Here is a 14,826-nt window from a genome sequence, read left to right as displayed (position 1 = left end):
CTTGGGTAGTGTATATAGATTCTTAATTGTTTAAATCTTGACCCCAAGGGGTAGGTCAGGCCACAGAAGGGAATCCAAGTTTTTAATTAAAATATTAGGGAAAAACTTTTAAAATCTTCTTCTCAAGAACCACCTGGGTCAGTTTAATATATATTTTACATTGTCTAAATCAGTACTTCTGGAATAGGATGGGGTCATAATAGGTATTAAAAGGGAAAATCTGTTAAAGAACAGGGGCCGGTTGTTCAAAAATTGATTAAACTTAACACTGTGTTAAATTTAATCAATTTTTGAACAACCAGCCAAAGAATGGCCAAAGAAACTCAGATGAGCGATGTGGCTCATAGGCCTCTTGTTTTATGTTTTGTAATGTGTTAATCCAACAATCTTCCAAAGAAAAAATTTAGCAGAATGTCTTTACAGCGGTTGTTAGTCTGCAATCATAAGCTAATGAACATATGATTTAAATGCTATATTATACAGTAATTAAAATCCTACCTTTAAAAATTCAAAAAAACATCATAATCTCCAGAGCTTTTTAGCAAAGCAGATCAAAGGTCAAGGTCAATTAATATGTAATGCTGGTATTTTTCATAATATTCTTAGACAAACTGAGCAAATGCTAAAAAGCATAAATTTATCAGGGGAAGGACTGGGCTACAATAGGGAACCCATTTTTTACAATAAAATATGTAGGGATCTTTTTTTTCAATCTCCTAAGAGCCACTGGCTAGATAAGCTGAAACTTATGTGGTGGCGTCCTTGGGGTAGTGTAGATTCTAGATTGTTCAAATCATGATCCCTGGGAGTAGGGCATGGCCACAATAGAGGGAAATCTAGTGAAAAACAACAGAACCAAACTAACCAGGTGAGCGTTGTGGCTAATGGACTTCTCGTGCCAGTTCTCAAGATATAAAGTGTACAATGTTCAGCGTATGGAAGTGGTAACATTTTTCGTTTGAGTGGAAAGATTGGGTGTTTCTAATTGAACGTCAATTGCTACATAATGGCATGCCCATTTCTTTATAGTTTCGTCGTTTTGCTTCAGGACACGTATATATGGGATGACCTTTTGATTCGGGGGAGGTGTTTATTTATTTTGGAAATAATAAATTGTCCTTGGAAAAAATTCTGTCCCTGCGGCTGCTCAGTACTATTACCCCCCATCTCTCCTACACACCCTCATGAATTAGAGATTTTGGACTTTTTTTGCCAGAGGTACTTGTGGACAGGACCCCCCTCCCCACGATATTCAACCCCGAGACTTGTTGGATTTTTTCACAAATTATATTTATTACACTTATTCCTCATGTGTACAATAGGAAAAAAAATCGTGAAAACTCCAAAATAATCGCTCCACAAAAAAATACCACACTATAGAAAAAAAAATTACCATACGCGTCAGAAACGCATCTTGTTTTTATGCTCCCGGTATCGAGGATTCGGAGCTTCATAATTTTTACTATGTCCGTCTGTCTGTTTATTTGTCTACATTTTATTTTTTCCATTGAAGGTATGGCTCTCATATTTCACATATGGTTTTTTTTTAAATAATCAGTCTTTGATCTTATTGGAATTGAATAATCTGTCCTTCAATGACATGAAAATAAATAAAAATGTACCGCCGATTCGTCCAAAGGTCAAATGTATATATTACTTTCAAAACAGACTTTGAATTTGAAAAATACCTAATTTTTTTTAGAACAATCATTACTAGAGCTGCAAATGATCGTCTCCCAGTTGAGTTTTGCTAAATTGGAGTTTTCATGAAGTTTAGAGAGAGAGAAAGAGAATTCCATGTCCCTTTTTAAATTCGTAACAACGAATATGTGCATAATATCATATATGTATCCTGTCTATTCACTGAAGTTACCACAACACCTACCAGGTATCGAACACGGTGTCACTGTGTAAACTGTACTCTCCAAAAAATGCTCAAAATCCTCCCAAAAAAACTATATATCTATTGCGCAAAAAAATTTCGCTTGGTTCTTGATTAATACTTCCAAAGTCTTACCTAAATTGCAAAAAAAGCTAGATTTCAAAAAATTCCACCATTTTTGACATCAGCGGCAGGGGCGTTGGATTCGAATTATCTTGCAACCAAAAAACCTGACAAGCAAATTTTCAAGAACTCAATTCCAGATCCAGGAAAACCATATATATATTTTTTTTTTGTGGAAACAGTGAAAGAATATGTAAGGAACACACATTTAGTAATATTTTGAGATGACAGTTTTGAAACATGGAGAAATAAATCGAGACCTTATTTGACTGTGCATTAAATTTTTTTAACTTTTGACCTTGAACTATTTTTTTTCGGAGAGCTGAGTTTGACCTATTTTGTGTAACAAAATTTGAAAGCAGAAAACGTGGTCATTGGATCAGAAAATTAAATTCAGGACGTACATGTAGCATCGTTTTTGAAAAAAAGGAGGGGGAGGAATTCAACTAACCTGCAAAAACCCTGACAAGCAAATAAAGGTATTTCACTTATTTATTGCTTATGACATCTGCCTTACTGCAACAAACAGTAAGCGGGTGGAGGGGGGATTAAATATTTTTTTAAACTTGAGACCTTGAACTTTGAGTTTGACCTATTTTTGAAAAACGCTCGACCCTTTAACCTTAACATTAGACCTATATTTTAAAACGTTTACCTTGGTCATAACTTTTTAATGGTAAGTGCTTTTCCAATCATATTTCACAGGTTACTAGCTGTGATGAATTGCTATAAAGTCCTTTCTTTGGGTAACAACATTCTTTCTTTTCTTGAACTAGGGAGTTTAATTTAATCTTCATTTGAAAAAATTAAACCTCCGTCAAAATCTGTCATACGGGGGCATCAGTATTTCACAAACACATCTTGATTTTTAAATCGTAAAATTAAGAAAAAAAAACAACACAACAACAACTTTATGCATCAATATAATTCTGAAGTGTTCAGGGCTTTAAAGCTGCTTTGCAGGTTTTATGTATTTTACTCGCCCCGATCCATCAAAAATTAACAATTTTGTGGTCAAATTAGATTATGTCAGAAAATTTGACGCATGAGCAATGAAATTCAAGTAAACAGAAGTACAGAACAGATGAGAGGACAGATCCTTTTATGCCTCCGTAATCATGGGTGTATATAGTTTATATCCTGTCCATCCGTCTGTTTGTTTGTTTGTCCGCAAAAAAGTTTAACTTTGCCCATAACTTTTGATTCATTGAAGCTATGAATCTCATATTTCATACATGTTTTCTTTGTGGCAGGGCATTTCTCTGGACACCAAGATATTTGACTTCTTGACCTTGACCTTGGAGTTTGACCTAATTTTGCAATAATTTACAAAACTTTATCCTTGGTCATATATCTTTTGCACTGTTTGTGCTAGGCCTTTCATACTTCACAGTTTTTCCATTGTGACAAGACCTTTCCATAGATGTTTAATTTTTTTTACCTTTTGACTTTGACCTCAGAGATTGGCCCATATCTTAAAAACGTTAATTTTAGACACAACTTTTAAGCAGTTAGTACTAGAGCCTTCATATTTCACAGGTGTATTTATTGTGACAAAAAGTTCCTTTGGATTCCAACAATTTTGACCGCTTTACCTTAACCCTGGAGTTTGGCCCATATAAAAAAAAAACCTCGCCCTTGATAATGACTTTTGTATGGTTAGTGTTTTGGCATTTGTATTTCACATGTATATCATTGAGACAAGTCCTTAATTGGGTAACAATTTTTATGCGCCCAGATCGTCAGATCGAAGGAGCATATTGTTTTTGTCCTGTCTGTCTGTTTGCCTGTCTGTTGTCAACTTTAACCTTCGCCATAACTTTGAACCATAAGAGAAAGAAATATTTGGTATATGCTTACTCCACAAATTAAGATCTTTCAAATGACACCAAGGACAATGACTTTTTGACCTTGACTGTGACCTATATGCTATTTTTTGATGCTAACGAAATAGCTTTTATTTGGTATGCATGTTCCTAATTAAGTTCTTTCAAATGCCATAACTTTTGAACCATTGTGACCTTTAAGCTAAAAATAGCCTTTTTGAACCTTCGCAATAACTTTTGAACCATAAGAGATAGAGACTTCATGGTATGCTTACTCCACTAATTAAGTTCTTTCAAATGGCACCAAGTTCAATTACTTTGTGACCTTGATTGTGACCTTTAAGCTAAAATTAGCCTTTTTGGACCTTCGCCATAATTTTTTAACCATAAGAGATAGAGACTTCATATTTGGTATGCTTACTCCACTAATTAAGTTCTTTCAAATGACTGCAAGACATCAAAGACAATATGACCTTGTGACATTGATAGTGACCTATTAGCGAAAATTAGCTTCTTCAAACTTTGTTGCTGCCGGGTGCATAGTGTTTCACAAACACATCTTGTTTTTTTATCCCTTGAACGTGGAGTCTCATTTACAAATTAAAACTTAACCTATGCCAAAAGCTGATACAGTTATGCATGGGCGTCAGTGTGTCACAAACAGGTCTTGTTATGCCCTCGAAGATTCGGGGGAGTATAGATTGAGTTTTTGCTCTTTTCGTCCCTCTGTCTGTTTGTCTGCCAAAACGTTGTTAACCTTCCCTGTAATTTTTGAGTGGGGGTGGCTTTCATATTTCACAGGTGTATCATCCCTTGTGACAAAACATCTCTTTGGGTACCATCAATTAAAGTTGACCCCTTTTTACCAAAAATTACCTTTCTTCATCTTTGGCCATGACTTTAGAACAGTTGATGTCAGGGCTTTTATACTTCACATGTGTATTATTGTGACAAGACCTTTCAGTGGGTATAAATATTTTTGACCTTTTGACAGAGATTTATCCACTTTTAAAAAAAAACATTCAATAACTTTTGAACAGTTAGCTGCACTAGGGCTTTCACATTTCAATGGTGTACATGTATTCCTTGTGACAAGACCTTCCTTCGGATACCAACAGTTTTGACCTTGACCTTATTAGTTTGACTTGCATTAAGAAACTTTGAGTCCTCGTTGGATAAGCTGCTATTATGGAGGCATCAGTGTTTCACAAACACATCTTGTTTTGTTGTTGTTGTTGTTGTTGTACGTTATTCTGCTTCCTAATTATATTCAACTTTAAGTGTTTCTTTTGTTCGATCAGCATATACTTTATCAGTACCTTTACTAAATTTCTTTTGCACATGAAAGAAATGTCTTCATATTAATGTTTTCATACTCCACTAATTAAGTTCTTTAAAACAGTAATAAAACATTGACCTTGTTAAAATGACTGTGACCTATATGCTAAAAATTGCTTTTTGGATCTTCGAGAGTAACTTTTGGAGCCATAGTGTTAGATGATGCAGGATTTGGAAAAGTGCTTGTCCAAATTTAGCAGTTCTTTTAAATCTGCACCAAGGTCAATGACTGTGACCTATATGTGTAAAAAAAAAACCTTTTGAAACAATTAAAAAAAATAATTTCATTGAAGTTTTGAATGATATAGTTATATCTCCAACCTGATTTTGTGATAACCATTTGACAGTATCTGATGAATTTGTTTATAAAGTCCATAAAATACAAAATGAGAAACAAAGAAACAGGAAACGGTTAAAAAAAAAATAATGAACACCACATTTAACAAGGGGAACAGCTAGCCTGATTATTTAATTTTTAACGATAACAGAGACTGACTGAAACAGAATAGCATCAAAATTATTATCTTTTGGTGATATTATATACAGATATATATAAATTCAAGTGTTTATTTCTTTTGTTAACCGGTTAACCAATTTGAAGGATATGCGAGTATCATTAATATTAAAACTTTAATTCGGTTACTCGGATGAAATAAATTCACATAGAAAGGTATAGAAAATGAATGTTTTATAATTTATAAATGTATAAACTTAAACATTTCCCTAAAACAGTTGTTAGATTTGATCTAGTGCATGGTTGTAGTGAATCAAATTGTTTTGATTAGTTTTCACAGCTTCGATTGCCTGGGGTATACACATAAAGAAGGTAAGTTGAATTACCTCATTTGATAATTTAACGAGATGCCGCCGCAGACATAATAAGTTTGGAGTTTAACAAAAGAACAGCTGATTCAAAATCTGTTAAATCACCTAAGCTTGAATTATTCGAAAACCAGCGATTTACTGGACACTCCACATATTAATTATTAATTATGGAGTATGTAAATAATTATTCTCCTTGATTGCGACATGTTTCGGGGGCTGAAAAAGAAAGTAAAAAATAGTGATTGACAGTGAAGTATTTATTTGTCTTTGTGTGTCGAATTCCCTATTAATTTTCTTTATTTTAAAATCGAAAATCTTTGACGATATCGTATATGTGTATTGTAAATATATTGTCCCTATACAGTATATTTGCGCATTACTACACATAAGTATAGAATAAGATAATAATAGATATCGATACTTTTACCAAAAATCATCCGAGTAACCGGGTATATCGGAAGATGAAGCGAGTAACCGGTTACTAAAAATCGTCCGATTTGCCAACACTAAAATAGACTGATATGTATATAAAGGTGTCAAGGAATATCGGCCTCATTACAAAACACCTATTACCATCTGAAATCTGATTGCTGTCGAAGACACTGTCCGATGTTGGAAATGTGCCGTGATGTCATTATTCACTCAGAAATATTATCCCATTTTAGAAAAATTAAAAAATAATTAAATAATAGATTCAGTAAATGAACTGATTGTTTTATTAAAGAACTCTGAAAACTGTTTTTATTTTATTTATTTTTTTGCTCTAAAAAGAAAAAACAAGCATCATGATAAAGAGACAACAAAATGAGAATCGAAACGACCTACAGATATGAGAAACAAATGAGGGGCATGCAGCCCGTGCTTGTGATTTAAATTTTGTTTTGCAATATCACAGATGCTAAGTGCAATGGAAACTGTCTGATTCACACTGTTATCTCGCAGTAACCCATGAGGTCTTGACAGATTTTATTAGTATAGGTATCAAATATCTGAAGGGCCAAATGTTAAAATTGCTTTTTTACAAACTTCTAGGGAAAGATGACAAAAAATTGTTATTTGTTGTTGATATAAAAAGTCATGTATATATTTTTTTTTTGTGCTAAATTTCATTATCATTGTAATTTACAAAGCTTTTGTAGCTTTTACAGCAGTTATGAAATATACTTTTTAATTGTTGATAAATTGCAGACAAAGTGATCTGCGATATGTTATGCATGACATAATTATCTGCAATAAATGTTTTGGGACATACCAGTATCTAGACTCAGTAATTAATTCTGACAGGCACTTTTTATCACTGATGGAGAGCTCTACAAGCAACCCAGTTGTATCCAGCTTTGATTGAAAAATAAAACGGGCAAATGTATAAAAATTGACACAAGCGGCTCCACCCCTTGCACTCTCTGACCCTCCATTTTGGAGTTTTGTGGAGACTCCATCCTCCGCATTTTACACCAAGCCTAAAACATTTGTGTACAGTTCAGAAAATGTTCTGATCACATAGACTGGAGTTTCTAGTTAGTGTAAGTTAATTAACATATTCCTCTCTTTGACCCAAGGGTAGTTTTGTTTTGTCTACAACTCGTATGTGAATGGAACGTGCAGATGCTGTCTCTGCGTACAAGTTCTGATCTGCATTAACATAAGTATATAAACACTACAGATTCGGGACACACAAAAGAAACGGATATAAATAACCCCACATATGTAATGTAAATAAAGAAACGCGTGGCATTTAACGTGCAGCTATGTGGAACAGTTATTAGGTCAGTGTGTCAAAGTTTTAGAAGAGGCGTCTCAGTATTGCGACTGACACATATCATAATATAATATACACGTCGTGTACATATATAGCAGCAGAGAATCAATTTAATGCTTGTGAAAATTTTCTTAATATTGATCTCCTCCTTCTAGATTACACGTATCATCAAAATTAGTGAGTCGATAGTCAATCAAAAGACCCCTCAACTCCGAGGAATTTAAATGATTTTCCTTTCTTAAAAACTGTACATGTAGCATCTTGATAACTGGGGTTTAATGTCTTTGTATGTAACATGGTTGTATACCAACATGTTTGGTGAATCAATAAAGAAATTGAAAATTGAATTGATATCACTATTGCACCACAATAAAAAAAAAGCAGTGTCAACTGTCAAGAGGGTGCCATTATGGCCAAAGAGTTAGGCACAGTCTACTAATTCTAGTATCCTTAAGATGAAATAAGTAAAGATAACGAAATCAGTCTATAAAAAAGTACGAACTTTATGAATCTATGGAAAGGACTGAACACAAAACCCTGGATATCCCAGAGGTGGGATCAGGGACCATGGAGGAGTAAGCATCTCCTGTACACCAGTCACACCCACCGTGAGCCGTACATTTTAATCAGGTAGACGGAATATTCCGTAGACAACGGTATGAAATATGTCAGCCAAGATACGACCCAGTGATTTGTTACATTTGCTTAAGATAGAGGCCAAGGAGTTGAAAGGACAAGGTATTTTCCTTTTCACATGGGGGTAGGGGGGTATTGATCCCCAAAAACTCTATTGGAAGAATTGTTTTTGAACTTATTTTCATCAGAGGGTTGCCCCTCTCAGAGCCCTTTTCCAGAATGTTGCAAATGACCTTGAGAACCCTCATATTATTGACTGCTGATTTTACTTAGAATTTATGCCTATCTGGACATTTTATAACACATGGTGCTGTCCTTAAGTTCACACATTTTTAAATAAAACCATCATTCCTTTATAGCTGAAAACGCACTCTTATGTGCAAGCCAATTTCAAATTTCAGTGCATTATAAATATTCTAACCTAGTGTACTTCAGACAGCAGATTTAAATGTATTGCAACCTAATCCAACTCAGAGGTCGGTACAGGGACACATCCTGGTTGATACAATCTGAGTGATAGGTCACTTCAGAAACTTCCTTCCAAAATCTTTAGACACCACCTCCTCATTGTGGCAAGCCGCAGCCAAAATGTATGATCCTCTCCCATTCTGGGGATAGCTATAAGCGAACACCAAACCGTGACTTAAGACAATGCCACCTCCTATATGTTTTAATTTGTCCAGTCAAAACAAAGAGTATGTTTTTTAAGTTCCTGAGTAAGTTTAATGAACAATGGATACTACAGAACTTAAAAAAACTGAATTTTTTAACATTATTTTCATCTCATGTGGAGTTAATGACATACATACATAGTACATGTAACTATACAAAAATTAATGAAACATGATTCCATCAAATATAACTATGTACAGAAAATGTTTAGTCAATAACAGTTCAAAAGAATAAAGGGTAGATCCTACCCGAATTATACACAATATTCCTTCATAATACAAACATATGATAATAATGAGGAACATTGATTTATAACCTCATCAAGGTGACCTAAGGTCAAGGTCATGTAATGAAGTTACTCATAATTCTTACCTTCGGTAAGTCTAGATCATCTAGAAATACCTGTATTAATAGCACAAATACTCGGGTAAACATAAAAATTGCAGGGGGAGGGGAAAAGCTATAAAATGTTACAAAAAAAAATTGGCAGTACATAAATACAGAAAAATGACCTACAAAAAGTTTGACCTTCTTTGATAAAAGTAACACAAATCTGAGGAAATACAATCAGATGTTCTTGTCATTACATATTGCTTAACTGGACGGAGACTTTTATTAAAGAAAGCCATTCTAGTATTGCCTGCCAAAAGCATAATTCAATCAGTGTTAATTAATCATCCAGAAGAAAAATCAGAATTTTTCACAACTACAAAAGAATGTTTTTTTGATTCAGATGACAAGTGGGAAATTATTCAAATTAGAAACCATCACTTCGACTCACAACGACTGAAACTTTACCATATTCATCCCAGTAAATGCCATAGGCACTTTGTATACATTATACAGTTATTTTTTTCTTTTTGCTTATAATGATTGTAAAGTATGGTCTTTTACAATGGTGCAATGCCATTCAAAAACCATATAAAACATCCATCTATTGTTTTGAATATATTTATGACATAACAAGGTTGATAAAAATGATGTTATGAACACTGTCAATTACTGGAACAAATATGGTATTATTTCTTGACATTCACTGTGTACATGCATGGATTATAAAACACAAATAAATACTGAGATCAAAAATAAGCTGGAAACAAACAAAATTTGATACTTATCAATGACACAAGTCTACAAGCAATCCTAGCATTTTGTTGGTTTATCTGATAACTTGAGATGTTCACACAAATTCATTTACAAGTACAAATCAGTTAGCTTTAAAGAATATTACAATCTTCAAACTATTTCATTATTTAAAGAAGGAGAGAAAAAAAAACTGACACATTAGGGAAAATACAACAAGGTTGACAATATGTAATGTAAAACTTCAGGAGGAGTCTTCATATCTCTGTCCCTGTGTACACATATATATATCTAAGCACTTTTCACATCCTTCTTCAAATCTCTACAGCTTACACAGTGGTCCAATCCAAAAAACAACAAACTTGTCCCAAATGCCATGCTCCTCTCGTTTGCCCTGGAGCTTGTCAGTTTTATCGCTGTGCCTCTATTTCCATGCCTTTGGGAGAATTGGCTACTTGCTGTGGTGAGGTGGCGTAAGGGGAGGAACTAAATTTTTCTGTGGTGGAGAGTTTTGATAATGCTAACAATGCATCAGGGAAATTAGGGGGTGTAGCTGGAGTATTTGCTGGTGCACATAACTGAAAAAAAGAATAAAAAAGAAATCAGCAATGAAGCTTCCTGCTTTTATCATATTTTGAAGAATTAGAAAAATAAATACCGGGTATATTTTTGTGTGTTCAACGTGAAATATGTACTACAATGAATATTTTTATGTTAAGTGTATATAATTCATTCTTCTTATAAATAATAACTATTGTTAACTATCAGATCAAGACAGATTTCAAACTGAAGGTTTCTGTCCACCTTTATGGACACCAGAACTTTATTGAGTACCATTTTAATGAGCTTTTTTCATATTTTGCCACTTTTTATAAACATTTTGGAATCCTTATTTTTTCATTACCATGATCACCTTGTTTAATACTTTTCTAGCTTTCACCTTTTGTTTCACTTCTTTGGAAAGAAGCAAAAGCCTTCAAATATTTCCTATCACTGAAGGATATTTTAAGTACTAGCTGGAGTAATATTTACAATGTTCATCTTACACATAGCTCACTATAACAGTGTAAAAATGATTCATTCAGTAAGTTCACAATAATTGCTATGTATATACCAGTATGTAATACGCCTGTTATATATTTCAAGAGGCCAATCCTCATAAAATTTTATTTCAGTCTGAATATAAACTTCAACTTGACTATTTGTAACTGAAGTATCAAGCCAAATTAGTACAATCATTGTAAAGAAACTCTAAAAAGCCCTTCATCTGTTTCCTACTTTTGTAACACTGTTAAATTTTGTTTAACCTTTAACCCCTGGTTGATTTAAAAAAAATGTCTGATTGAATAAGATATTAATTTTTCTATATTTAATAGGGCCTCATAAAAAATCTGCTAACTATCAAAACAAATAAAGATGTTTTCTGCACTCCCAGTAATTAAGAACAATATGTCTAAATGGTGTCTTTTAGCTATTCCCACTTTTTAAAAATCTCAATTCCACCTATTGAATTCCCACTTGCAAATAACAATAGATGTTTAGATTTAACTGTATTTTGTACATTTAAAGACAGAAAATAATGAATACATCTATGAGAAAATATGATTTATTTTGGATTTTTGAAGTAATAAAAAGATCTTACAAGAAATAGCAACTTAATACCTAAATTTAAGAACATAGTTAATTAATTGTTTACACAAAATTCCACCTACTCCCACGTGAAATTTCACCTTTTTCTACTTGATTTTCAGAAAGTGGGAATAGCTTGCATAAACCATCTAAATTTCCATATATACATGTATATCAAATTAACATAAGAAAGGAAGCAATATCATCATTAAAAAAATTGTTCCATAATATAATCCCACCAAGGAAGTTTTTTTTTTTTTTGCATTGATGATAGACAGGCCCATGGCTGAATTGATTTTCAATATATTTATATTGTCAGAGAATGAGATAGTTTGATAGATCATCAAAATTGTCGAACTGCTATAACTAGGTCATCTCTTAAGGTCACAAACCTCAAAGCAAGTAAGTATGTAAATTACATCTCTACATATAAAACTACATGGAACACAGGATGTTTACAGATATAAATGTATATAGTTACACGAGTACACATGTAGGGAAATGTAGGGTAACTGATCAACAAGTCATAACTCGCAAGCAAGATAAGAGTGAATATTTCTCTTTCTTAACTAATTCTAGGAAATCTATTTTTATCTAGCTCCTACAATAATACACATATAGTCTGCAAGAAATTCAATATAAAAGCCAGAAATTTACTAATTACACCTAATCTTAACACTGCCCAATCATCTTCAATTTGTTGTTTACATTATGTCTGCCGGAGGTCTTCAAGGTCACGTCTTCAAAACAAGCACCTTGCACAGTGTAACCTATTCGTCCTGACCCTTTAAATATGCTAAATACTCCACTACTTTATACAACCCTGACTGTTCATTGTTTGTGGTGTGTTCTTTGTTTACCTAGTAATGTGCGCACTGCCTAGACAGGCCACAGTGCCAAGTATAATACTGAGTGTTCAATAATTCTGCTCATTGGCAAACTGCTCATGTTGCAAAGAAAAAAAATTAATCAATATGGTAGTTGTACACCAATTTACAGATGAATACTAATATGAAATGTGGTGAAATAGCCATGTGACAATGCATGCAATGTTTGCAGTTTAATCTAGCCGAGGAAAACTTTCATCAATAAACATATAATTAAGTTAATGAATATGTATGCTTGAACAGACAAATACTTTTCAAAATATTCAAAAACTGATCAAGATTTCTCTTACATTGAATGTCTATAGATCTTTAATACAGTATGATTCACTTGATGAAACTGTGAGAAGAAACTGATGTTTGACATTTTAATTAAATAGACTATCCTACTGAGATAAAAATACAGATTTACAGATTAAGTGCAGATCTATACGACCTACAGGAGATATTTCCAGTAACAATATTAAAGGACAGTAAAGCAATCTGTATGTTTACAAACATTTCTCCTAGCTATGCAGATTTAAATATTACATTCATGCATATACTTGTTGTTAACACTGATATGCAGACGGTATTAATTTGTTTACCTATACTTAAAAGTCTTAAAATATTTTTTTATATATAATACCACACTTTTAAAACTACATATATACTGTAAAAATATCTTAATGTTAATTACTATCAAGTTACATAAATAAATGTACAATAACCATGCGCAAATTTAGAGGGTGGGGGGGGGGGGGGCGGGGATCAGGGGGCAAGGATATTAAATTTATATACTTAAGCAATAAAAAAGTTACTTTGGACACCCCTCGGAAAACACAGACCCCCCCCCATCCCCCCCACCCCCGGTAAATGAGAATTTGTGCTAAATCAGTATGAAAAGTCAAAGGTTTGAAGCATAAGTCATCGACTACCCACTCACCCCCTTATGAAATTTTTGAAGTTTTTGAAGTTTGTGCGAGTTTAATCCCCCTGGTAAATGCAAATTTGTGCTAAATATGTATGAAAAGTCAAAGGTTTGAAGCATTAGAAGTCATCTCGACTACCCCCCCCCCCCCCCCCCCCAAAAAAAATTTTTCTGGATCTGCACCTGCAATAACAATGTTTTAATGCAGATTTTTTTTTTCTGTTCCCTTCTGTTTTTATGTACAGATTTGATCATATTGATTTGGATTAAACTAAGCAATTTTTCTTATTTGTATACTAGTGTAACGTTTGCTTTAATGCTTACAACAAAGGCAGGAAACCTTTTGATCATACTAACATACTTCTATAATTTATAAGCAGACTCTAACATACACAATTTTATCATAAAATATTTCACATTTTGTTAACAGGAAGCTGTATTCATTTCAACTTTCGTTTTAAATGGATTTTTTTTTTTATTTTGGGAAAAGAAAAATGGGATTGGCCTTCAAATTTTTCGGTCATAAACTAGTATGCTTTTAAAACACTTAAAAAAAAACATTACATACTTTTATTTATGTTTGTAGGTACTGTTGTAAATGTTTATTAACAGTAAGATCTATTTTAAAATCAAAACACATTACTAAGTGCTCCGAGGCCAAAACACTGACGTGGTCCTAATGTAAACACAACAAAAAGCAACAATAAAGATTGTGATGTCATCCATCATGGAGGCCTCACTTACCGGGTAATTTGCGTTTGTATGATTGCCGTGACATGTTCTACACGTTGGAATTGATGATTCTTGAAGAAACATGCTAAGAGCAGTCTGAAAAATATAGAAAAAGTTCCCAATCAACTTTACCAATTCATAAATTTTCTTGAATGTCAGTCGTTTATAGGTGGCGATATACACAATCAACATGCGCCATGATAAATACAATTTACGAATACATAAACATTACCTGAAATTGCCAATTTGAAGCCGCTAACAACTGTTTTGCTTGTTCTGCATGTACTCCTGTGGCCGATACAAAATGGTTTATCATAACTTGTTCTTTGAGGTTATCCATTTTCATGGATTTATTCGAAAATTTCCTGCTGCCGTTTAGTCCCTTGATAAGGCCAAAACAATGTTGTTATTTCGATGGACGAATGATTGATTGCTGACGTCATGGGAATCGTAATGTTTTATTGGCTCATTCATAGAAACAGGGGTGTGGCTATAAATTAAAAACACACGGAAATATCGTGTCATGT

General features: G+C 33.4%; 1 protein-coding gene across 1 annotated transcript; it reads right to left on the bottom strand.

Annotated features, from left to right (window-relative positions):
• Positions 1-9,089: 9,089 nt before the first annotated feature.
• On the bottom strand, positions 9,090-14,728 carry LOC134238875 (UBA-like domain-containing protein 1). The gene is made up of 3 exons (XM_062720988.1): positions 14,532-14,728; positions 14,312-14,395; positions 9,090-10,722 (listed from the first exon to the last, which is right to left on the bottom strand). The coding sequence occupies exons 1-3, from the start codon at positions 14,643-14,645 to the stop codon at positions 10,555-10,557; spliced, it is 366 nt and encodes a 121-aa protein (XP_062576972.1). The 5' UTR covers positions 14,646-14,728; the 3' UTR covers positions 9,090-10,554.
• Between the last annotated feature and the right edge of the window lie 98 nt (positions 14,729-14,826).

This window comes from Saccostrea cucullata, unplaced genomic scaffold, assembly GCF_032062105.1.
Source record: "Saccostrea cucullata isolate Sc308-1 unplaced genomic scaffold, CSIRO_AGI_Scuc_v1 ctg729, whole genome shotgun sequence".
NCBI classification, from domain to species: Eukaryota; Metazoa; Mollusca; class Bivalvia; order Ostreida; family Ostreidae; genus Saccostrea; species Saccostrea cuccullata.
The sequence above is the reverse complement of the archived record's forward strand: the minus strand, read 5'-3'. Positions and strand labels throughout refer to the sequence as shown.

Excerpts from the sequence above, each read along its gene's own strand:
- LOC134238875 (XM_062720988.1), bottom strand. The coding sequence starts at position 14,645 with ATGAAAATGGATAACCTCAAAGAACAAGTTATGATAAACCATTTTGTA. Across the intron at positions 14,396-14,531 it reads CTTCAAATTGGCAATTTCAG|ACTGCTCTTAGCATGTTTCT; the intron begins GTAATGTTTATG and ends TATATTTTTCAG. Across the intron at positions 10,723-14,311 it reads ATACAAACGCAAATTACCCG|TTATGTGCACCAGCAAATAC; the intron begins GTAAGTGAGGCC and ends TCTTTTTTTCAG.